At 42.4% G+C, this 25,161-nt stretch overlaps 1 protein-coding gene across 2 annotated transcripts; it reads right to left on the bottom strand.

The window, feature by feature from the left end:
- Nucleotides 1-5,100: 5,100 nt before the first annotated feature.
- On the bottom strand, nt 5,101-24,783 carry LOC133536600 (uncharacterized). Of its 2 annotated transcripts, XM_061877233.1 has the most exons (10): nt 24,114-24,783; nt 23,917-24,015; nt 19,304-19,951; nt 19,125-19,210; nt 18,782-18,909; nt 18,456-18,515; nt 17,938-18,176; nt 17,274-17,384; nt 16,930-16,998; nt 5,101-5,553 (listed from the first exon to the last, which is right to left on the bottom strand). In XM_061877233.1, exons 3-10 carry the CDS (start codon nt 19,484-19,486, stop codon nt 5,503-5,505), a joined length of 927 nt encoding a protein of 308 aa, XP_061733217.1. In that variant the 5' UTR covers nt 19,487-19,951; nt 23,917-24,015; nt 24,114-24,783; the 3' UTR covers nt 5,101-5,502. The 2 variants fall into 2 exon arrangements, with proteins under 2 accessions (XP_061733217.1, XP_061733216.1); XM_061877232.1 differs by lacking the exon at nt 5,101-5,553 and having other exon boundaries at nt 16,358-16,998.
- Between the last annotated feature and the right edge of the window lie 378 nt (nt 24,784-25,161).

The following is a 25,161-nucleotide window of genomic DNA, read 5'->3' as shown; positions in this document are numbered from 1 at the left end:
TCACATTTTAACATGCAGTGACCATATTGCTGTGCACAGCTACTGTTTTTAAAATCACACGCTAATGTAGGACAGTCATTTGTCTTGAATCCATTTGGCCTGATGAATAAATCTTCCTTCTGTCGGTTTGGTCTAAGCTTATTAAATTCTGCTTGTTTATGGGTTTGTGCTCAGTGAATGTGACTGGGGGAATAAATGAAGAGCAAAGAAATATGTATACAGTATATATCTCTATATCTCTCTCTCTCTCTCTCTCTCTCTCTCTCTCTATATATATATATATATATATATATATATATATATATTAATATATATATATATAGATATATATGTATGTAGGACGCTTTCAGTCATGTTGCGCAACACAATCCATTCCGGAGTTGGAAGGACTTGCTTTAAGAGTTCAATAGTGCAATAGTGCATCTAGTGTATCTTTATATAAATGTGTTATATGAAACTCCCATTGTGATCCTGCACATTAAAACAGAGCTCTTCTTCCAGCTTTCTCTTGTATTTTTATCACTGACCAAACCCTGACGCAGGCTTCTGTGTTCTTAGTATTTACTTGTAAAATATTATTCAAAATAATTCATAGAACGAGAACAAAGTTGAAATCTTGCGAGGGTTAAATTGTAATGAAAAAAATCAGGGATGGTAGATTTTCGGGGTGAAAATTCCCAAACTTTATCGTCGATGTTCTCTACTAAATCCTTTCAGCAAAAATATGGCAATATCGCGAAATGATCAAGTATGACACATAGAATGGACCTGCTATCCCCGTTTAAATAAGAAAATCTAATTTCACTAGGCCTTTAAACTCCATCAGGTTGGATAGGAAGCGTTGGTTTTCATCCAGAATGTCTCTGTACATTGCTGCATTCATCTTAGTCTAGTCAGGGACTTGGCCAAGAACCCACTGAAACAAGCACTTCAGTACTTAGTACTGTCCAATCTTTCCGTATGTCCCCAGGTTGTCTTTCTCATGTGCTGTGTTTCCTTTTTTCAGCCCTGCTTTGTCAATATTTGCTTTAATGTCTGTGTTTTTATGCAATTATATTTTACACCTTATGAAGCGATAATGTAACAAAATGCCAGAGTAACATTTATTTTGTGGTGAACTGAATTTTTCATGTTTTTCTGTGTTGGTTTGCACGTCATGTTTACTCTCGCTCCCGCCCACAGTCTGGAGTGCAGCTGACGCTGGGCAATCTTGCACACCTGAAGTTGATTAAGGTGGCCTATTTAGTCTGGGTGCTGACGGCCTGTCAGTGCCGGAACTTTGTGTCCACTGCAAGTTCACTCGCATGTGTCTTGGCCTCCTTCACACTCGCATTCTTTCTAGTCTGTCTTGTGCACCTCTCAGGTTTGCCTATTTATACCCTAGCCTTGTCTAGCGCCTTTAGTTAACATTTTGTTTCTTTGTTTTACTTCGTTTTTGAAGTAAATTATCCTAGCTTCGTCTAGCGTCCTTATTTTGTACTTTGTACTCCTGTTTTGTATTTTTCCCAGTCTGTATTGTTCCTAGCTTTGTCTAGCGTTTTCTGTTCTATTCTTGGTTGTTTGATATAGTTATTCTTCATGGTGTGTTTTTGTATTTCTACCATCGCCTCTTGTTTTGGCTACGTTCCACTTCCACCAAAATAAAGGAAGAACTTAACTATAACCAAACTACGTCTCTGCATCCTTGGGATCCACTCTCCAATTCCGTAACATATTTAACATGACTATAAAGATACGCGCCAGCGCCCCCCGCGACCCCGAAAGGGAATAAGCGGTAGAAATGGATGGATGGATGGATGGATGTAATGTTTCGCCTGACCTTGTCAGACCTACTGCATTCTTCTGTTGGGAGAGGAGAACCTTGCAGAAGGACAAGCATCTCTGCAGTAATCCACTATTCAAACCGGTATGGTATAATGGCGAGACAGGAGCCATTTCTTAGTAAAAAGTTTGCCATTATGAGAAACAAAATGCTCTGGTCTGATGAGACAATTCTTGAACTCTTTGGCGTGAATTCCAGGCACCACTCATCACCAGGCCAATACCATCTCCACAGTGAATTAAGGTGGTGGCAGCATCATGCTGTGGGGATGGTTTTCAGTGGCAGGAACTGGGAGAGTAGCCAGGATAGAGGGAAAGATGAATCCAGCAATGTGCAGAGACATCCTGGATTAAAACCAGCGCTTCCCATCCAACCTGAAGGACCTTGAGAAGTGCTGCAAAAAGGAATAGGTATAACTATTCAAAGATAGGTGTGCCAAGCTTGTGGCATCGTATTCAAAATGACTTGAGGCTGTAATTGCTGCCAAAGGTCCATCAACAAAGCTGTAAAAAAAGTCATAAAAAAATCTGTTAACACTTCAAAAAAATCTCAACAAAGTACATAGTACAAAAAGCAGCAACAGTTGAAAATAAGGCAAAATGATAAAAAAAAAAAATAATAATAATACTAATTAATAGAAACAGATTTGTTTTAAATGTATGTATACATTTTTTTTAGCCTTTTTAAAGAAAATCACATCATCATAGCAAATTATGCAAACCACTTGATGACGTCATGGTGACCACACCCATAACCACGCATCCACCGTCACAGGTATCTTGGCAGTTTAGGGGCAAACCTGCTTATGTATTTGTGTTTTTGTAATTATTTTATTTTTTTTAAATACATTTACTGAATTAAAAAAAGAAAAACACAATACACTTGCCATAATGGGAAATTGTGTGTAGCATTTTAAGGACAAAAATGGATTTATTGCATTTTGAAATAAGGGTGTGACATGAAAACGTGGAAAAAGTGGAGCGCTGTAAAAACTACTGGTGAGGCAAAAAGAAATATAAATAAATAAATATGTACGTTCCCACACGTATGTTTTGTCATGTTTAATATTCTGTTGTTGTTTTTTATTTACATGGTTTCAACAAAACACAATTTTACCTCTTATTTATGTTAGGTTAGCGGGGGTCAGCAACCCGCGGCACTTAAGTGCTGCCCTAGTGGCTCCCTGGAGCATTTTTAAAAAAGGATTGAAAATACAAAAAAGATGGAGGGTGGGAATATTATTTTTGTTTTAGTATGTTTTTTGTTTGAGGACAAACATGACACAAACCTTCCCAATTGTTAGAAAGTCCACAGTGTGCCTTCACTGATTAGAGTATTTGGTATACATCGTTTTTCCTAAAAATTTTGGCGGTTCTTGAACTCACCATAGTGTGGACTGTGATGCAACAGTTTGTTTACATGTAAAATGTTCCACTCCTTCTTTGTCGCATTTTGTCCACCAAACATTTTATGCTGTGTGTGAATGCACAAATGTGCTTTGTTGATGTTATTGACTTGTTGGAGTGCTAATGAGGCATATTTGGTCAGTACATGATTACAAGCTACACAATGCTAACATGCTATTTCGGCTAGCTGTATGTACATAGTGCTTGATTATGCCTCATTTGTAGGCAAATTTGAGCTCATTTAATATCCTTTACTTTAATCCTCTTTGTATGTAATATAGTTTTGCATGTCTCATGACACATTATCTGTGTGTAATATTGGCTGCATTTCAGATAGTTGCTTGTGTGCCATGTTGTTCCAGACCACAGCAAACATTACCAAGCTTGCCAAAGATTGTAATAAATCTACTAAAAGAAAACAGCCTGCCGTTTCCTTTAACTTGGACACACACATTTATACCTTTGGCCATTAAAAGCCAGTGATTTCCAGGAGTTATCTCACCTGCTGAGTAGCCTCTGATTTACTAATGGTTTCTAATGTTGTAAAAATGTGTAGAATAAATATTACATTTCAACATTTCTGTCAACGAAGATTGGCTTCAGCCTGCGACACAATCTTTTAATTTTTTGCGGTTCCAGACAGATTACTTTTTTGTATTTTTAGTCCAGTATGGCTGTTTCAAATTTTGGGGTTTCCAACCCTTTGGTTAAGGTATGTATATTTCCTTTTAATTAAGTTCATAAACATTTGTTCTATCCATCCATCCATCCATCCTATTTTCAAAATCTGGTCATGGGGGCAGCAGCCTAAGCAGGGAAACCCAGACTTCCCTCTCACTTCGTCCAGCTCCTCCCGGGAGATCCCGAAGCGTTCCCAGGCCGGACACATAGTCTCTCCACCATGTCCTAGTGTTGTCCATGGTCTCCTACCGTTCGGACGCGCCCTAAACACCTAAATATTTGTTACTCCTAAAAATATAAAACAAAATAATAATAAAATCATACTTTTTTTTTTTTCATCCCAAACATTACTGACACATGCTGTCCTTTTATAGAAACATATGCTTTGTCTTTGTGATGATCCCCATGGAGTCAGAAGGTGTGAGTCGATGTGCCCTGCCAACCGTGATTCTCACAGGAATTAATCTTATTATTTTGTGGGATTTAAACATTCATATTTCATCAAACACTTCTTTTGTCTGCCATTCTGTTTTCATTCAAGTGCCAATTGATCCAAATTAACATGTTTTATTACACATAAATTATATTAAAGCACTTAATGGTTTGTCTCTTCTCCTTCCTCCAAACACGACGAGTTGAGTTCATACCAAAAAGTTCTATTTTGGTTTCATCTGACCACATGACATTCTCCCAATCCTCTGCTGTATGATCCATGTATCCATTTTGGTACAAACTCAACTCGTCGTGTTTGGAGGAAGAAAAAAACTGAGTTGCATCCCAAGAACACCACACCTACTGTGAAGCATGGGGGTGGAAACATCATGCTTTGGGGCTGTTTTTCTGCTAAGGGGACAGGACGATTGATCCGTGTTAAGGAAAGAATGAATGGGGCCATGTATCGTGAGATTTTGAGCTAAAACCTCCTTCCATCAGTGAGAGCTTTGAATGGTTGACCAAATACTTATTTTCCACCATAATTGACAAATAAATTCCTTAAAATTCCTACAATGTGAATTCAAGGATTTTTTTTTTCACATTCTGTCTCTCACAGTTGAAGTGTACCTATGATGAAAATTACAGACCTCGGTCATCATTTTAAGTGGGAGATCTTGCACAATCGGTGGCTGACTGAATACTTTTTAGCCCCACTGTATGTGTTTGGTGTGTACATTTCTTTAGGGATGATGTTTGATAAGAAATGATTGAGTTTGAGCCCATTATCGAACCGATTCCTTATCGATTCTCTTATCGAAATCCAGATAGATTGTTGTACATGGAAAAAAAACACACAATATTTAGTTTAACGAATGGTCACTTTTATTTTATAAGAAAAAAATAAAATAAATCAATATTGACTGTTGTTACCTCTGTAAAAAAATAAAATAAATACATATTGACTGTTGTCACCCAAAGTATATTAAGAGGGATTTTTCAGAATAACAAATATATACAGTAACACAAAAAAACCTGTCTCTGTGATCACTATAGGTGTATAAATAATAATAGTGTTAAATAAAATTAGTCACTTGGGCACAAAACTGAAAATAATCCAGCTCTCCAAAAAGTGCACTTATGCTGCTATTGGAACATCCTTCAGGGCTCCATCGGTGTGGCCTCCTCCAGGGATGACTGCAAGTCCTTGCCCTGGAGGGAAAATGAGGGACAGACATAGCATAGAATTAGGGGGGAAATTAGCTGAATGTGAAGACTAGGAGGTCTGTTATTAAGTCTTTAGCATATCAGTATGTGGAATTAAATGATGGAATGGATTAAGTAATGAAGTTAAACATTGTATTGATATGATCCACTCTAAAGGCCTACTGAAACCCACTACTACCGACCACGCAGTCTGATAGTTTATACATCAACGATGAAATCTTAAAATTGTAACAAATGCCAATACGGCCTTTTTAGTTTACTAATTTGCAATTTAAAATTTTGCGCGAATTATCCTACTGAAAACATCGCGGTATGATGAGGCGTATGATGACGCGTGCGCATGATGTCACAGATTGTAGCGGACATTTTGATCCAGTACCGATCCCAGTTATAAGTCGTCTGCTTAATCTCATAATTACACAGTCTTCTGGACATCTGTGTTGCTGAATCTTTTGCAATTTGTTCAATTAATAATGGAGACATCAAAGAAGAAAGATGTGGATGGGAAGCGGTGTATTGCGGCTGCTTTTAGCAACAAAAACACAGCCGGTGTTTCCTTGTTTACATTCCCGAAAGCTGACGGTGAAGCTTTACTATGGAACAGAGCGGTCAAGCGAACATGGTTCCCTACCACATGTCAACCGGCAGGTTTTGGTGAGAAAATGGTGGCAATAAGTCGGTTCTTACCGTCGACATGAGCGGAGAGTTTGCGTCGTTTTTCCTGCAGCTGCGGACTCTTTTGCCTCCTCCCAACAGCCGCCCCCGACCGTCGGATGCTTACACTGTGGAGGAAGGAAAAAAAAAAAAATCTGAGCCCGGCTGCATTGCCTCGTCGAGAAACGTGGCTTCCCTCGGAGACACTGGCGGGCACCACACCCATGGCCACACCCCGCCGACTTTCAGGTACCACCATATAATCTTACTAAAACACTAGTAACACAATAAGCATATAAGGGATTTTCCAGATAATTATCCTAGTGCAACAAACAGTTCAGAATGTCCCAAGTTAACAGAGAGTGTGAGGAGGAGGAGGAGGAGGAGTTTTGTCCTTTCAGAGTTGCCGTGGGGCTGTGACGTAGGGTGTGTGGTTGTGGAGAGAGAGGTGTAAAGGAGTTCACATTAAAGAAGCGGTGGCAACAGGACCTGCTCTAATGTCTCCCATTTATTATTTTATTATATAAGTACACTGTATCGGCGAACCCAGGACACTCGGCTACACTAGTAAATGTGTCTAATAACATCTGAATCGCTCCCACTACCTTCGTCTTTTAAAAAAAAAATTCTAGTCCTTCCCTCTCACTTTCCTCATCCACAAATCTTTCATCCTCCCTCAAATTAATGAGGAAATCGTCGCTTTCTCGGTCCGAATCGCTATAGCTGGTGGTGGCCATGATTGTAAACAATGTTCAGATGTGAGGTGCTCCACACCCCGTGACGTCACACGCACATCGTCTGCTACTTCCGGTACAGGCAAGGCTTTTTTATTAGCGACCAAAAGTTGCAAACATTATCGTGGATGTTCTCTACTAAATCCTTTCAGCAAAAATATGGCAATATCGCAAAATGATTAAGTATGACACATAAATAAGAAAATCTCATTCCAGTAGGCCTATAAGAGGTTGTTCAAATTAATAGTGTTTACAAAGTACAAAGAAGAATTATGAGGAATACTTTCAACCTTATTGAAAATAAGATATTTTTCATCTCAGTATATTTAATAATGACTGAATTATTTAATCACATACTGTATTACAAAACTGTTTTCTATACTAATTCACAGATGTTTTTTTATTATAAAAAGGTCAGTAATGATGTATATATTTGTAAACGCTCTGTAGTGGGAAAGGGGTAGGATTAAATAAGCTTTACTTCTTCCTACTCCTTTTCGGACATGATGTAAAGTGAAATTATATGAAACTGTGATGTGTTATGCTGTAAGTGTGTTCATGTACGAAATAAACTACTAACCCCGTTTCCATATGAGTTGGGAAATTGTGTTAGATGTAAATATAAACGGAATACAATGATTTGCAGATCGTTTTCAACCCATATTCAATTGAATCACTACAACGACAACATTTTTGGTGTTAAAACTCATAAACTTTATTTTTTTTTGCAAATAATAATTAACTTTGAATTTCATGGCTTCAACACGTGCCAAAGTAGTTGGGAAAGGGCATGTTCACCACTGTGTTACATCACCTTTTCTTTTAACAACACTCAATAAACGTTTGAGAACTGAGGAAACTAATAGTTGAAGCTTTGAAAGTGGCAATCTTTCTCATTCTTGTTTTATGTAGAGCTTCAGTCGTTCAACAGTCCGGGGTCTCCGCTGTCGTATTTTACGCTTCATAATGCGCCACACATTTTCGATGGGAGTCAGGTCTGGACTGCAGGCGGGCCAGGAAAGTACCCGCACTCTTCTTTTACTAAGCCACGCTGTTGTAACACGTGCTGAATGTGCCTTGGCATTGTCTTGCTGAAATAAGCAGGGGCGTCCATGAATAGGATGGCGCTTAGATGGCAGCATATGTTGTTCCAAAACCTGTATGTACCTTTCAGCATTAATGGTTTCTTCACAGGTGTGAAAGTTATCCATGCCTTGGCCACTAATGCACCCCTACACCATCACAGATGCTTTCTTTTAAAATTTGCGTTGATAACAGTCTGGATGGTTCGCTTCCCTTTTGGTCCAGATGACACGGTGTCAAATATTTACAAAAACAATTTCTAATGTGGACTTGTCAGTCCATCTCAGATGATCTCGGGCCCAGAGAAGCCGGCGGCGTTTCTGGATGTTGTTGATAAATGGCTTTAGCTTTGTATAGTAGAGCTTTAACTTGCACTTACATATGTAGCGACATATTCTGAAGTGTTCCTGAGCCCATGTGGTGATATCCTTTAGAGATTGATGTTGATTTTTGATACAGTGCCGTCTGTGGGATCGAAGGTCACGGTCATTCAATGTTGGTTTCCGACCTTGCTGGTTACGTGGAGTGATTTCTCCAGATTGTCTGAACCTTTTGATGTTGAAATCCCTAAATTTCTTGCAATTGCACTTTGAGAAAAGTTGTTCTTAAACTGTTTGACTATTTGCTAACGCAGTTGTGGACAAAGGGGTGTACCTCGCCCCATCCTTTCTTGTGAAAGACTGAGCATTTTTTTTGGGAAGCTGTTTTTATACCCAATCATGGCACCCACCTGTTTTCAATAAGCCTGAACACCTGTTGGATGTTCCAAATAAGTGTTTGATGAGCATTCCTCAACTTTATCATTATTTATTGCCACATTTCCCAACTTCTTTGTCACGTGTTGCTGGCATCGAATTCTAAAGTTAATGATTATTTGCACAAAAAAAAACGTTTATCAGTTTGAACATCAAATATGTTGTCTTTGTAGCATATTCAACTGAATATGGGTTGAAAACTATTTGCAAATCATTGTATTCCGTTTATATTTATATCCAACACAATTTCCTAACTCTTATGGAAACGGGGTTTGTAAAGAAAGCACTAGTTTATGAGACAGACCTGCAAACTGGAGTGGTGTAGGCTACAAGATACCGTTAACGTTATCAGGTTACGTCTCGCCTCGATTACTGTAACGTATTATTTTCGGGTCTCCCCATGTCTAGCATTAAAAGATTACAGTTGGCACAAAATGCGGCTGCTAGAATTTTGACAAGAACAAGAACATTTGATCATATTACGCCTATACTGGCTCACCTGCACTGGCTTCCTGTGCACTTAAGATGTGACTTTAAGGTTTTACTACTTACGTATAAAATACTACACGGTCTAGCTCCATCCTATCGGCTCTGAAATGCCCTCCCGGTAACAGTTCGAGATGCCACCTCAGTAGAAGCATTTAAGTCTCACCTTAAAACTCATTTGTATACTCTAGCCTTTAAATAGACTCCCTTTTTAGACCAGTTGATCTGCCGTTTCTTTTCTTTTTCTCCTATGTCCCACTCTCCCTTGTGGAAGGGGTCCGGTCCGATCCGGTGGCCATGTACTGCTTGCCTGTGTATCGGCTGGGGACATCTCTGCGCTGCTGATCCGCCTCCGCTTGGGATGGTTTCCTGCTGGCTCCGCTGTGAACGGGACTCTCGCTGCTGTGTTGGATCCGCTTTGGACTGGACTCTCGCGACTGTGTTGGATCCATTATGGATTGAACTTTCACAGTATCATGTTAGACCCGCTCGACATCCATTGCTTTCCTCCTCTCCAAGGTTCTCATAGTCATCATTGTCACCGACGTCCCACTGGGTGAGTTTTCCTTGCCCTTATGTGGGCCTACCGAGGATGTGGTAGTGGTTTGTGTTGTGGTTTGTGCAGCCCTTTGAGACACTAGTGATTCAGGGCTATATAAGTAAACATTGATTGATTGATTGATTGATTGATCAGACACATACAAAAAGGCTAACGATAATGTTACCTTTAGCCACTGACTATGCTTAGGTAACATTAGTCTAGTTAACATTACTGCAGTCCTGGTTGACATAAGAGGTAACAATATTTTAGCCTAAAGGCTACAAGTGTGTAGGGCTTAGTGCGTCTGCCTCACAATACGAAGTTCCTGCAGTCCTGGGTTCAAATCCAGGCTCGGGATCTTTCTGTGTGGAGTTTGCATGTTCTCCCCGTGAATGCGTGGGTTCCCTCCGGGTACTCCGGCTTCCTCCCACCTCCAAAGACATGCACCTAGGGATAGGTTGATCGGCAACACTAAATTGGCCTTAGTGTTTGAATGTGAGTGTGAATGTTGTCTGTCTATCTGTGTTGGCCTTGCGATGAGGTGGCGACTTGTCCAGGGTGTACCCCACCTTCCGCCTGATTGTAGCTGAGATAGGCGCCAACGCCCACCGCAACCCCAAAAGGGAATAAACGGTAGGAAATGGATGGATGGCTACAAGTGAGCAAATGTAGAAATGAACCAGCAACAGTTAACCCTAGTTACTCACCGGCACTATCACTAGAACTGGGGATGCAGGTTGCTGCTTCTCCAACTGTCGAAGACACGCCACGGTTCTCGAACGTTCAGGATTTGAGTCCATGGAATCGGTTCTTTTCTTATCGAACAACCGCACGTTATATACTGTCAGTGTTTAGATCAGCTGCCATTTCCAGGAGCTGCAAACAATGTCTGGCTGGAGACACGATGGAAAGCTGCCTCCCACACACATGCCATAGAAGAGATAAACGTTGTTTCCAGAAAAGGCCGGACCTTCAAAATGCCACTTTTTGGATTTAGTGTAACATAATCCACCTGCAATCTCCAAGCAGTTTTTGTTTGAAGGAGCTGCTGCTCCTCGTAAATCCACTAAATGCTCTTTTTGTGTTGGGGTAAATGAAGGTAAGAGACGCAATATTCCCTCCAGCAAAACTTTCTGTCGACATCATCACCTTCCACGTATTTGCGCTGACAGAACCTTTATGATGAGAGATTTTTTTGATTCGCATCTCAAAACCGAGTCTTTGGAATAAGGAAGTAGGATTTAGAGAACTTGAGGATAGAGAACAGAGGAACCCCTACGGTCCAAAACTCTTACAAATCTTTTGAAAAATACAATTCTTTGAGTTTAAAACGTCACATTAATCATTTAAAAAATATCATTTAAACAGGTTTTCAGTTATATCGTAAGCAATTTATTTGGTCAATGGAACATCTGTCACGGTGGAGCATTGTTGCGGTTGTTGGCGTGATCCACAGGTGCAGAGAAGGCAGGTGGTGTGCAAGAAGAAGGTGTCTTTATCAGATACAATGCAGAGTATCTCTTAGGCGGGCTGTGTGTTATTTTTGTTAGTGTTTTATTTTTTCCTATTTTGATGAGTGGGCTGGAAGGCCGCGTGCTGGGCTTTCTTGGCAGAGGGCTCATCAGGTGTTCTGGTTTTACGGGGACCGTGGTGTTTTTTGTTTGTGTGTTTGGAATTGTTTGTCTTCTTTTGTTTTGATTTTTGAAGTTTTGGAGTGTTTTTTTCTGATGGACGTGGATCGTGTGAAGCTTGTGTGGCATAACGATGTCGGATTTGTTCCTCCGTAGATGCGTCGGGCAAAAACACAGCGTAAGGTAAGAAATACGTTTTTATATAAGTAATAAAACAGGCTACAACAAAAACACTGGTGCTAACAGAAAGGCAAATAAAAGCGCTAGCATGAAAAGCTAGGAAAACGAACGGATACACTAAACTTGGCACAAAGGCACAAAGGGAAAAACAAAACAACTAGCATGAAAGCTAGGAATAAAATAAAGCTTAGCGTGGAAGCTAGCGAGAAAAAGCATGAGAAACAAGTCATCAGCAGTTGTGTGAAAGCAAACTAGAGTCCGAGGATGAGTGAACAGAAAGGGCTGGCTTATATAAGGATGGTGGATACGAGAAACAGCTTTGCGGGAACCGAGAGTAGCAGGAGGAAATAATATGAAACAATGGTGACAGACTAAACAGGAACTAAGGAGTCAAATGACAGGGAGTGATACAGAAAGGAACTAATGCAAACATTGGCAGACTATAATACACAAATGGAACAAAGCAAAAAATATGGTATGATCCGGATATCGGATCACAACAGATTGGGTGGTTTGCTTCTGGATTATGTAGCGGTGCGTGGGTTTTCTTCCTGTTGGGCGGGATTTGTGTCCGTCTGTTTTGTCTTCGAGCTGTGGGGGTTGTATCAGTGGCCTGGTTCGGGGCAGCACAGCCCTTATTTTGGTGCGGGTGCTGTAGCTCATGTGTTTGGGCGGTGGTGAGTTTTTGCCAGTTTGTTTACATGTTGCCATTTGCACTGGCTGGCGGACTGGCGCTGGTTGGTCTCTATGGTATTTTCGGCGTGTGATTGTCGGTCGCGGCTGATTTGGTGCGGTGGGGCTGGCCGTCGAGGGTTTTGAGACGGTTGTCTTGGTTGCCGGTTGTTTGTGGTGCGGGCGCTCGTTGCTTCTGAGTCTGTTGTGAGAGGGTGGCCGCTATTGTGGTCCATTGCATGCGTGGTGGTTGTGGGGGGCTGGCAGAATTTGCGGCTCGTTTTCGTTTATCATTTTGTTGGTTGGCTTGTCGGGTGTCGGCCCGGGCACAACTTCCCAGTCGGCCGCAGCGGCCATTTGCATGTTGGGGGTTGTACCCGGAGCAGGGGGTTGGGGGGGAAGCTTGTGCGCGGCTTATGTATATATTTTTTTGTTCATATATATGTGTGTGTGTGTGTGTGTGTCTACTGTATGTAGTTATTACATTTTTATTCATTATTTTGTGGGCTTCACGGTGGGATAGGGGTTAGTGCGTCTGCCTCAAGATACGAAGGTCCTGCAGTCCTGGGTTCAATCCTCGGCTGGAGAGCTTTCTCCCCGTGAATGCGTGGGTTTCCTCCGGGTACTCCAGCTTCCTCCCACCTCCAAAGACATGCACCTGGGGATAGGTTGATTGGCAACACTAAATGGTCCCTAGTGTATGAATGTGAGTGTGAATGTTGTCTGTCTATCTGTGTTGGCTCTGCGATGAGATGGCGACTTGTCCAGGGTGTACCCCGCCTTCCGCCCGATCGTAGCTGAGATAGGCGCCAGCGCCCCCCCGCAACCCCAAAAGGGAATAAGCGGTAGAAAATGGATGGATTTTAAAATTGTATTTATATAATTATGTATTTATTTATTTTGGGGCGTTGGGGACTGGTCTAGCTCTCGGAGCCTGCTTGCTCCACAGGGGGCCAGCGTCTCCTGCTGTAGCCTGGCTGCTTGCTCGGGGCCCGCCACCCGCCCACTTCCGTAGGCCCCCATCGGTGGGGCCTGCTGGGTCTCGTCTGTGGTGTGGCATGCTGCAGTGTTGCACGGGGGCCATCTGATGGGGCAGTGTTGTCTCTCTGTTTCTCTTCCTGAAAATTCCCCCTGTCTTTGTTTTTTTATTTTTTCATCCCCACTGGCACCAGTCCGACTGCACAAAACATTAATTGTATCCATTTAATAAAGTCTAATGTAAATAAGGCAACAAGTGAAGTAACCCCCACTTCTCTTTTGTAAAGCAATTGTGTACAGCAGATATGAGGATCTACATCAACTATTTGATTTGCCTGAGTGGCTGCACAGGTCATGTTAATATATACAGTATATATATATATATATATATATATATATATATATATATATATATATATATATATATATATATATATATATATAAAAAACAAGCAATCAACCACGGGGGTTAAAATGCAAAAAGACAGCAATACACATGAGAGGAAATACTAACATGAACTACACAACTAAGTTGCACACTCATCAATGCATCATCAGCGCTGTCTGAGATGCTGTGCTGGCAAATACACCCCTCTAATTAGTGATCGTCCACAGGTGAGTCTCCCAATCACCAAACAGCGACAGATGTGTTACTCAATCAGCGCTCCAGACTTGGCAAAGGAAGTATATTATACAAAGTCTGACCAGTCATGACAATTACCACAAAATTAAGAGAGGGTTTGTAGCGCAGCTTAAGTCTTGGATGATGCATTAAAATCGCGGATATTTTAAACTGTCGTTCAGTTCACAACCCTAGATACCGCCACCCACAGGACTGGAGTGGAACTATGTCATATACCCATCTATCCATCTATTTTTCACGGCTTGTCCCTTTCGGGGTCGCAGGGGTGCTGGAGCCTATATAAGCTGCATTCAGGTGGAAGGCGTTGTACACCCTGGACAAGTGGCCACCTCATCGCAGGGCCAACACAGATAGACAGAAGACATTCACACTCACATTCACACACTAGGGACCATTTAGTGCAGGGGTCGGGAACCTTTTTGGCTGAGAGAGCCATACAAGCCAAATATTTTTAATAGTATTTCCGTGAGAGCAATATAATTTTTTTTTTTAACACTAAATACAACCATATGCGTGCATTTTTAAGAAAGACCAACACTTTTAGAGTATAGAAAGTCTCTTATTCTTTTTAATAACATAGTTATTCTGAGGCTAACCAAAAATAAATAAAATGATTCTTACTATTAATGCGACTTCTTGAACAGGTGCGGTAGTAACCGGATGGATGGATGAAAATGCATGAGAATGTTTTATATTTTGAACGTTATTTTTGACACTGTGATTACCAGCGGAATTATTCATTACTTATCGTGTTGAGCAATGTCAGCTAAGATTCATCTGAGAGCCAGATGCAGTCATCAAAAGAGCCACATCTGGCTCTCGAGCCATAGGTTCCCTACCCCTGATTTAGTGCACACTTGCCAACCCTCCCCAATTTTCCGGGAGACTCCCGAATTTCAGCGCCTCTCCCGAAATCCTCCCGGGACAAATTTTCTCCTAAAAATCTCTGGAAATTCAGGCGCAGCTGAGTAACGTGTCGACAGCCTGTTTTCACGTCTGCTTTCCCACGATATAATCAGCGAGCCTGCCCAATGATCGAAGTAATTTCTTGGTTTCTTATGTGGGTTTATTGTTAGGCAGTTTCATTAACGTCCTCCCAGCGCGGTAACAACACACAACACCAGCAGTCACGTTTTCGTCTACCGTAAAGCAGTTCGTCTGCCATAAACAGCAATGTTGTGACACTCTTAAACAGGACAATACTGCCATCTACTGTACATGCATATGTGACAATAACATCTTCAGCTTTTAGAGAGTGCAGAAGAACGAGGCAGATACAGCCATGGCGACACCGACGACGAGTAAGATGAAGAAATACGCTTGTAAGTTCCAAGCCACAGCTGCGATTGGACCTGAATAGCCTCCGGGAAGAAGTAGTGGACTACCAATTGCTTGGCAGTGAAGATCTTCCTCAGGAAGCAAAGATTGACCGGTTTTGGGCCATGCTATGGAGAGATGGAAGATTCCAGAGTAGTGCATTTGATGAAAGCACTTTTGTGCAATACATCATCAGAGAGGGTGTTCAGCATCGTTAGAACAATAGTGACAGAGTATAGAACAAGGATGGACAATTCAACCCTTAGCTCAACAATGAGTAGATGAGTGTTATGTGTGTGTTTATGTGTAAATAAATGAACACTGAAATTCAAGTATTTCTCATATATATATACATATAAATATATATATATATATATATATATATATATACATATATATATATATATATATATATATATATATATATATATATATATATATATATATATATATATATATATATATATATTAGAGATGCGCGGATAGGCAATTATATTATCCGAATCCTCATCACCAAAATCGTCATCACCCCGCCGTCCACCCGAACCAACGATCTATTAGGACCGTACCCGCCCGCCAACCGCCTGCTGAATTACATCAGAGGTTGGCCACCTTTACCACTCACAGAGTTGTTTAAACCTGTCTCATACACTGGAAAAAATGCTGATCTAAAAATGAGTAAAAAAAAACATGAAACAAGACATTTTTGCTTGAATTGAGCAAAAAAATCTGCCAATGGAACAAGTGAAAATTGTCTCAACAAGATTTCTTGAAATAAGACAGAATTTCTAAGACTGACATGACTAAAAAGGTCTTAAAATAAGTTTTAATAACTCATTTTTAGTTATATTTTACTTGGATAGTAAGATTTTTCTGTCTCATAATAAGGTTGTGATGCTTGAAAGTGGTATTTTTATCCTGAAAGCCAGCATGTATTTTGGTACCATTCTTTTCATTTCAAGTGTATTTCACTTATTTTAAGTCTGATATTTGAGAAATTGTTCTAGATTTAAGAATGCCTTGTACTTGAAGTGAGATTAGAAAGAGGCATTCTGAGACAATATTTCTTGAAGTTAGCATAACAGACTACAATTAGGGGTTTTTGAGTCATAATTATTAGCAATATTGTTCTCAATTTAAGACATTATCAGCTCAAAATAAGGCAAGTAAATGAGAATTAGTCTCGCATTCAACGTTTATTCGTCAATAAATGTTTGCACTGGCATGCTTTTTGTGGGGGGAGCTCTTTACGGCTCACTGTATGCACAACAGTATATCACAAAAAATATTTTCAAAACACATAAAATATACAAATCACACAAACACTTGCTCAGCCCATAACATTTGCCAAGTGCTTAACATTGAAAAGGTCTCACAAACTTAACATATGACCAACTTGTCCACCATTGTATGTGGATAGCAGCCTCGGGAAGAAGTGGGTGCTATTTTGCATACCACAAGCCTACTGGCCAATAAAAGCCTTCCACTCAGCCATGCTTTTTTTGTACCATGATGTGAGATCACTCTCATGAATGTTGTCCAGTCGGACCTCTGTTTGTATGAGTGACATCAGAGTTGCGACACACTTTGGGTATGTAAGATGTAGGGTGTAGTAGTATGCCATCAGGTATAAAGCACCCTCGGTGACCTTGTCCTTGGGAAAGGTAGTTATCGGCACATTTCCTACCGCTAGAAGGCAGTTGGACGGGCATGTGAGAGGGCGCTTCCTCAAGTAGGAATTGGGGTCTTCTTTTTCCTAAAACACATAAGACATCCTTCCGTCACGATAATAGTTATACATCTCTGGAACATTGGCTTTAAGGCAAAGAGGTTGGTTGCAATCGAATAAATAATAAAGGTTACAGCATACAGAAAGCTATATCTTAACTTTTAAACCATACCAAATGCAAAAAAAAAGAAAGAAAAATCATATAAATAGGAAACTCATTTGGAGCAGGCAGAGGATACACCTTCAGTTTTAACTTTTAAATAATGCAGTCAAAATGGTCCAGTATATTTTGCACTGCTCACCTCAAGGACATGCACCAGAGCCTGACTTAGATCTCTGACTTTCGCCGGGCAGACCAGACATGGAGGGGAACAGTGATGGCAGCACACGCAGAATTTCGACAGCCTGTTGCACTGTTGAAAAAGAGATTCAGTATTCAAATATGAACAACATGCACAATTATTGAGGAAAATGTCCCCATCTTTGGCTTGCCCCTAACTAGAAGGATAACATCAACCTAATACTACTATATCAGTGAGACTGTTCACACAGTTCAGGGCAGAATAGAGAATTGAGTTGGGATAGGATTGAGGAGGTTGGAGAAAATAGTTTACAAAAAGGACTAGAAATGAGTGCATGAACTTGATAATTAACAAGCCCGAAGCTTCATCCTCACTAAGTAAAAAACATAATTTTTTCCCTTTGTCTATTCCCATTGGTGGTTTCAGCATGTTTTTGGACACACCAAAAAACTGCACCTTCTGGCAGAAGTCATGCCATCTTTCCTTTAATTCACTGATGAATTTGCAGTTTCTCATGTCCAAAATGCGTCAAAGCTCGTCCATCACCTATAAAATATTGTATCAAAACTGACATGAATAAATCGCTCTCGAGGTGGGAATCCAAATCTAACACAGTGAGTGTGTAGTACTGTGTATTGACTATGCACAGTCAATAATGACTTACATGTCCAATGTCCTTAAAACAGGGATAAGCTTCGAGAATCTTTTCAGGTCTGTCCTCCTCACGAATGGTATCCGAGTCAATGAATAATCTTCTGGCTGCAAATTTCAAATCCAGAAGATGAGAAACATCCTGGTAGTTTGGATTTTTTCTTTTAAACAAAGCCTGTAGGGCCTTGTAGTGCTTGGCCAAGGTTGCTTGACTGGCTGCATCTGGACTGGCACTATCAGCAGGCTTGTTAGCTGTAAGGCACAAAGTGATATACTGTCATTAAGATGTTTTCAAATTACAAATGAATGTCATCCATTAATATTGTACACCTTGTAAATCTTTTACATTCAGCCCTGATCATTATGTTATAATCATTCATATATCAGTATTTCAACCATTTACAGAATGTATATACAAAATTCCATTATTTATTGGCTAATATAATCAATCACATTGAACTGCATGCAAGTACGGTCTACTATAACAAGTCACCACACACAGTGAAGGGGGAGACAGACAGATATACTCACATTCAGGACTGGAGGTAAGACGGGTCACTTCTTCAAGCAGCAATTGGGGGTTTTTCGCTCCTAAAACAAATAACATCATGCTGTCAGACTAATAGAATTTAAGAATAAGTTCACTCTTCTGGAACCAAATTAAACAATGAAATGCATTATTTGGATCAAAATATTAAGTAGTGAAGCAGCTGAATGTTACTTATGGAGGGTCATAAAAAGGTTTCCACTAGACTCAGCCTTCATTTTGTTTTGATGCAGAGCATATAGGCCAATACACTGTTGACTGGCACCTGGCACATGCTGTATAATTGTCTCAATCCTAAGAAGAGAATCACCTCTTTCTTTATTGCTGGGGTCTGAACTGCTACTACCCTCCGTGGAGAGATCCAGAATCACTGTTGAGTCGTTTGAAGCAATTTCATCAGTGTCATCTGGGTGTTCAAGATGACGCCTCTTTGTAGAGCTGCAAAGATTATCCAATTAATTGATTAAATTTCAACTGTTGTTTTAAATTTAAAGTCAACATGTTCCATAATAAGTTGTAAGACCTGAGGATGTCACTTGAGCTTTGAGAAAAAGTTGAACAATTTCAAGGCATTATTCAGAAATAATCAAATAATTAAGACAAGGACAAGTAGACTCATCCTCAATAGAAATAATGATTAGTTACAGTCTTACCTCTTTGAATGACTCCCATCTTTTTTGCGTTTTTGGGGAGATCTCACATTTTGCAGTCGTTTGTACAGCTGTGTAAACACAGTGACCTGGACAAGACACAATTAAAACGTTCATCAAATTGCTACATTAAGTGGCCAGGCGGAGTCTCTTTGGTCATCAATTCAATGTGTGTCACATACCCATGTATTCTTCAGGCCTTTATCCTGCAGCATTGGGTAATATTGTACTATTCTTTTTGCCATTGCTGTAATTTCTGGTTTTGATGGGTATCTGTCGGATCCTTCATCCCCTCTTGCCCTCAGAATTGCCATCATACTGGTCATGGTGTTTCGGATGAGTCTGCATCTGAGTTCCTTTGACATATGGCAGGTGCTTTCTAAGCCCGTTTTAGACAACTCGAAGTACTGTTTTCGGACTTGCTCAAGTTCAGTGTCGGTGTGCAACACATATTCCGGGAATGATAACTTCACAACTTTTTCAGGGGTTGTGTACTTTGCAGGCTTTGCTTATAAAAGGAGTCAATGTTTTTTGCATTGGTGAATCATTAATCGAGGAATTTCCAGAGTGTTCTTGGACAGTTTGCTGCAACATGAAAGATAATGTGGAAGTGGAAAATGCACAATTTAATTGTGTTACGATGAACAGCAATGCAGAATAATAATTGGTGATTATTTTAAGTCATATGACTAAGAAACTGACATCCTCTGACACATCATGACACAAACTCCACACTGCTTTTCTCCGAAAAAAGTTCTCTGGGCCTGGAAACAGATCCCGCAAGTCTTCTCGAGACAAGGTGCTCAGCATTTCCTCGCTGATGTTTGCAGCTACATTGGAAAGCACATATTAAAATGAATCAGTGCCCCGAAATATGTACATATATGACAATATGTTGAATCTAAAAAAAAAAATCTAATAAAACGGCATAATTTTGCCTTATGCTTTTTAATCTTAAGTCGGTCGACTAATCATACTAAAGCATCTTAACTGTGCATTTTACCTTAAAAGCTTGTAGACATATGTTTAAAAGTAATACTTTTTTTTCAACTTTACTATTGATTTACAAAATACAGTAATAGTAACAGTGCAACAAGCCATATGATGAGCATCACATTAATAACAATTGGATAACAGATAGATGTAACAACAAAATAAATACATACATAATTAAGAGATAGAGATAAAAAATAATAATGATAATTTAAAAAAAAGAAATTAAAAAAGACCCGACCTCGGATAAGCGGAAGATGATGGATGGATGGAAATTAAAAAAGTAAGATACACCAGGGGACATGGGCAATGAAAATTAAAGTGAATCAAATATATTAAAGTGGGAGCATAGATTTATCGTTTTGATAGCTTTCTTGTTATTAGCAGAGGATATTGACTTGAAATACAACTCCATGTTTAAAAGAAATCCATCCATCCATCCATCCATCCATCATCTTCCGCTTATCCGAGGTCGGGTCGCGGGGGCAACAGCCTAAGAGGGAAGCCCAGACTTCCCTCTCCCCAGCCACTTCGTCTAGCTCTTCCCGGGGGATCCCGAGGCGTTCCCAGGCCAGCCGGGAGACATAGTCTTCCCAACGTGTCCTGGGTCTTCCCCGTGGCCTCCTACCGGTTGGACGTGCCCTAAACACCTCCCTAGGGAGGCGTTCGGGTGGCATCCTGACCAGATGCCCGAACCACCTCATCTGGCTCCTCTCGATGTGAAGGAGCAGCGGCTTTACTTTGAGTTCCTCCCGGATGGCAGAGCTTCTCACCCTATCTCTAAGGGAGAGCCCCGCCACACGGCGGAGGAAACTCATTTCGGTCGCTTGTACCCGTGATCTTATCCTTTCGGTCATGACCCAAAGCTCATGACCACAGGTGAGGATGGGAACGTAGATCGACCGGTATATTGAGAGCTTTGCCTTCCGGCTCAGCTCCTTCTTCACCACAACGGATCGGTACAACGTCCACATTACTGAAGACGCCGCACCGATCCGCCTGTCGATCTCACGATCCACTCTTCCCTCACTCGTGAACAAGACTCCTAGGTACTTGAACTCCTCCATTTGGGGGCTATGGCATTCCACCCTTTTCCGGGCGAGAACCATGGACTCGGACTTGGAGGTGCTGATTCTCATTCCGGTCGCTTCACACTCGGCTGCGAACCGATCCAGCGAGAGCTGAAGATCCCGGTCAGATGAAGCCATCAGGACCACATCATCTGCAAAAAGCAGAGACCTAATCCTGCGGTTACCAAACCGGAACCCCTCAACGCCTTGACTGCGCCTAGAAATTCTGTCCATAAAAGAATCGGTGACAAAGGACAGCCTTGGCGGAGTCCAACCCTCACTGGAAATGTGTTCGACTTACTGCCGGCAATGCGGACCAAGCTCTGGCACTGATCGTACAGGGAGCGGACCGCCACAATAAGACAGTCCGGTACCCCATACTCTCTTAGCACTCCCCACAGGACTTCCCGAGGGACACAGTCGAATGCCTTCTCCAAGTCCACAAAGCACATGTAGACTGGTTGGGAAAACTCCCATGCACCCTCAAGAACCCTGCCGAGAGTATAGAGCTGGTCCACAGTTCCACGACAAAGGACGAAAACCACACTGTTCCTCCTGAATCCGAGGTTCGACTATCCGGCGTAGCCTCCTCTCCAGTACACCTGAATAAACCTTACCGGGAAGGCTGAGGAGTGTGATCCCACGATACTTGGGACACACCCTCCGGTCCCCCTTCTTAAAGAGAGGAACCACCACCCCGGTCAGCCAATCCAGAGGCACTGCCCTTGATGTCCACGCGATGCTGCAAAGTCTTGTCAACCAAGACAGCCCCACAGCATCCAGAGCCTTAAGAAACTCCGGGCGGATCTCGTCCACCCCTGGGGCCTTGCCACCGAGGAGCTTTTTAACTACCTCAGCGACCTCAGCCCCAGAAATAGGAGAGTCCACCACAGATTCCCCAGGCACTGCTTCCTCATAGGAAGACGTGTTGGTGGGATTGAGGAGGTCTTCGAAGTATTCCTTCCACCTATCCACAACATCCGCAGTTGAGGTCAGCAGAACACCATCCGCACCATACACGGTGTTGATAGTGCACTGCTTCCCCTTCCTGAGGCAGCGGACGGTGGTCCAGAATCGCTTCGAAGCCGTCCGGAAGTCGTTTTCCATGGCTTCCCCGAACTCCTCCCATGTCCGAGTTTTTGCCTCCGCAACCGCTGAAGCTGCACACCGCTTGGCCTGTCGGTACCTGTCCACTGCCTCCGGAGTCCTATGAGCCAAAAGAACCCGATAGGACTCCTTCTTCAGCTTGACGGCATCCCTCACCGCTGGTGTCCACCAAGGGGTTTTAGGATTGCCGCCCCGACAGGCACCAACTACCTTGCGGCCACAGCTCCGATCTGCCGCCTCGACAATAGAGGTGCGGAACATGGTCCACTCGGACTCAATGTCCAGCACCTCCCTCGTGACATGTTCAAAGTTCTTCCAGAGGTGGGAATTGAAACTTTGTCTGACAGGAGACTCTGCCAGACGTTCCCAGCAGACCCTCACAATGCGTTTGGGCCTGACAGGTCTGTCCGGCATCCTCCCCCACCATCGCAGCCAACTCCCCACCAGGTGGTGATCGGTAGAAAGCTCCGTCCCTCTCTTCACCCGAGTGTCCAAAACATGAGGCCGCAAATCCGATGACACAACTACAAAGTCGATCATGGAACTGCGGCCTAGGGTGTCCTGGTGCCAAGTGCACATATGGACACGCTTGTGCTTGAACATGGTGTTTGTTATGGACAAACTGTGATGAGCACAAAAGTCCAATAACAAAACACCACTCGGGTTCAGATCCGGGCGGCCATTCTTCCCGATCACGCCTCTCCAGGTTTCACTGTCGTTGCCAACGTGAGCGTTGAAGTCTCCCAGTAGGACAAGTAAAGAGCACTTTCCAGTACTCCCTCGAGTGTTCCCAAAAAGGGTGGGTACTCTGAACTGCTGTTTGGTGCGTAAGCACAAACAACAGTCAGGACCCGTCCCCCCACCCGAAGGCGGAGGGAGGCTACCCTTTCGTCCACCGGGTTGAACTCCAACGTACAGGCTTTGAGCCGGGGGGAAACAAGAATTGCCACCCCAGCCCGTCACCTCTCACTGCCGGCAACGCCAGAGTGGAAGAGGGTCCAATCCCTCTCGAGAGAAGTGGTTCCAGAGCCCTTGCTGCGCGTCGAAGTGAGTCCGACTATATCCAGCCGGAATTTCTCGACTTCGCGCACTAGCTCAGGCTCTTTCCCCCCAGTGACGTGACGTTCCACGTCCCAAGAGCTAGCTTCTGTAGCCGAGGATCGGACCGCCAAGTGCCCTGCCTTCGGCTTCCGCCCAGCTCATATTGCACCCGACCTCTATGGCCCCTGCTATGGGTGGTGAGCCCATTGGAGGGGTGACCCACGTTGCCTCTTCGGGCTGTGCCCGGCCGGGCCCCATGGGAACAGGCCCGGCCACCAGGCGCTCGCCATCGTGCCCCACCTCCGGGCCTGGCTCCAGAGGGGTGCCCCGGTGACCCGCGTCCGGGCGAGGGAAATCTGGGTCCATGCTTTTTCTTTTTCATAAAGGTCTTCGAGCTGTTCTTTGTCTGATCCCTCACCTAGAACCTTTTTGCCTTGGGAGACCCTACCAGGGGGCTTTATGCCCCCGGACAACATAGCTCCTAGGATTATTGGGACACGCAAACTCCTCTACCACGATAAGGTTGCAGCTCAGAGAGGAGTTGCAGCTCAGAGAGGAATACATTACCTCTTAAAATACATTACCTCTTAAAACTGATGCGGTGACATTATCCAGTCCCTCCATGCTAATGGTTAAGGTAGCTGGTTCGCTTAGCTAAATTTAACTTGCGCACAAGAAGTTCTCTGTAACACAAAATATAGTCATACATAAGAGTTAAAAGGCGACATATATGGCGACGTAAACTCGAATTGACAATACAGGACATAGCGTCGTTACTTACTTGAGGAGACACTCATCCAATTAAGTGTTGCTGGTTCCAACGGTTCAAATTAGTGGACGTCGATACAGCGTAAATGGCGCGCAGGTAAGGTGACGCACATAGCCGTAAATCCATGGTTGATCTCGGTTGACCTGCTGCAAAGTGGTGCCGGCGGGAGTTACCATAGCAACGACTGGATTACGGCCGTCAGAATTGCCGCAGCAACACATCCTTACCTTCCTATCGTCTTTTCGAATCCTCTTTTTGTCCAACATGATTTGGCGTTGTTTCTTGTGTTACATATTTGTGGCGCTGACTCTAAAACAGTTGTTGAGTCACATTAATACCATGCACAGTCGCAGCCCGGACTTTCGCGTAGTGTGTGGGATTGATGGCTGCTCGAGTGAGTACCGGGTGTATAACTCCTTCTACTATCACGTAAAGCGAACGCACGCGCACCATCTTCTCCAAGTTCAAGAAACCGAGGAGGTCGGATCGTCTGGCCAGCGTTTACCAGAGGCACAGGAGAGGACAGCCACAACCAACCGGACTGATGATAATAATCCTGCATTCGAGGTTGATGGGACACATGGAACATTAAGTCCGTATTTTTTCATTAGCCAAAGACAGAGCACTCGTGGCTACAAGTGTTTATTTTTGTGCAAATAGCTATTTATGCTATGATAATAATAAGAATAATAATGAGCATCTAATAGTTATTCTGTTTACACATCTTACAGTTGCCAATATTAGAAAAACATAATCAAATATTTTGGTAAGATATTTTTGTTTTATATGAATCAGAAATTTGTGATATATTTTTCAGTCACCACGCTTAATTGAAACGTGTATAGAACTAAGGACAAATACAGTTATCAAATTACTGGATATCATTTTTACACATTTTCAAGGTCAACATTTTCCCTTTTATAATATGATTCTTGTTAATCTGTTTCAGCATGAATTGCAAGAACCTGCCCATGGTTGCATGAAGGCTAACCTTTCTAAACATGCAACTGCATTTCTTCTCCAGGCCAGAGAAACCCAGAGACTGACACAGGTACTGTAA

The sequence above is a fragment of the Nerophis ophidion genome, linkage group LG17, assembly GCF_033978795.1.
Source record: "Nerophis ophidion isolate RoL-2023_Sa linkage group LG17, RoL_Noph_v1.0, whole genome shotgun sequence".
In the NCBI taxonomy this organism is placed as follows: domain Eukaryota; kingdom Metazoa; phylum Chordata; class Actinopteri; order Syngnathiformes; family Syngnathidae; genus Nerophis; species Nerophis ophidion.
This window is presented reverse-complemented; position numbering and strand designations above follow the sequence as displayed.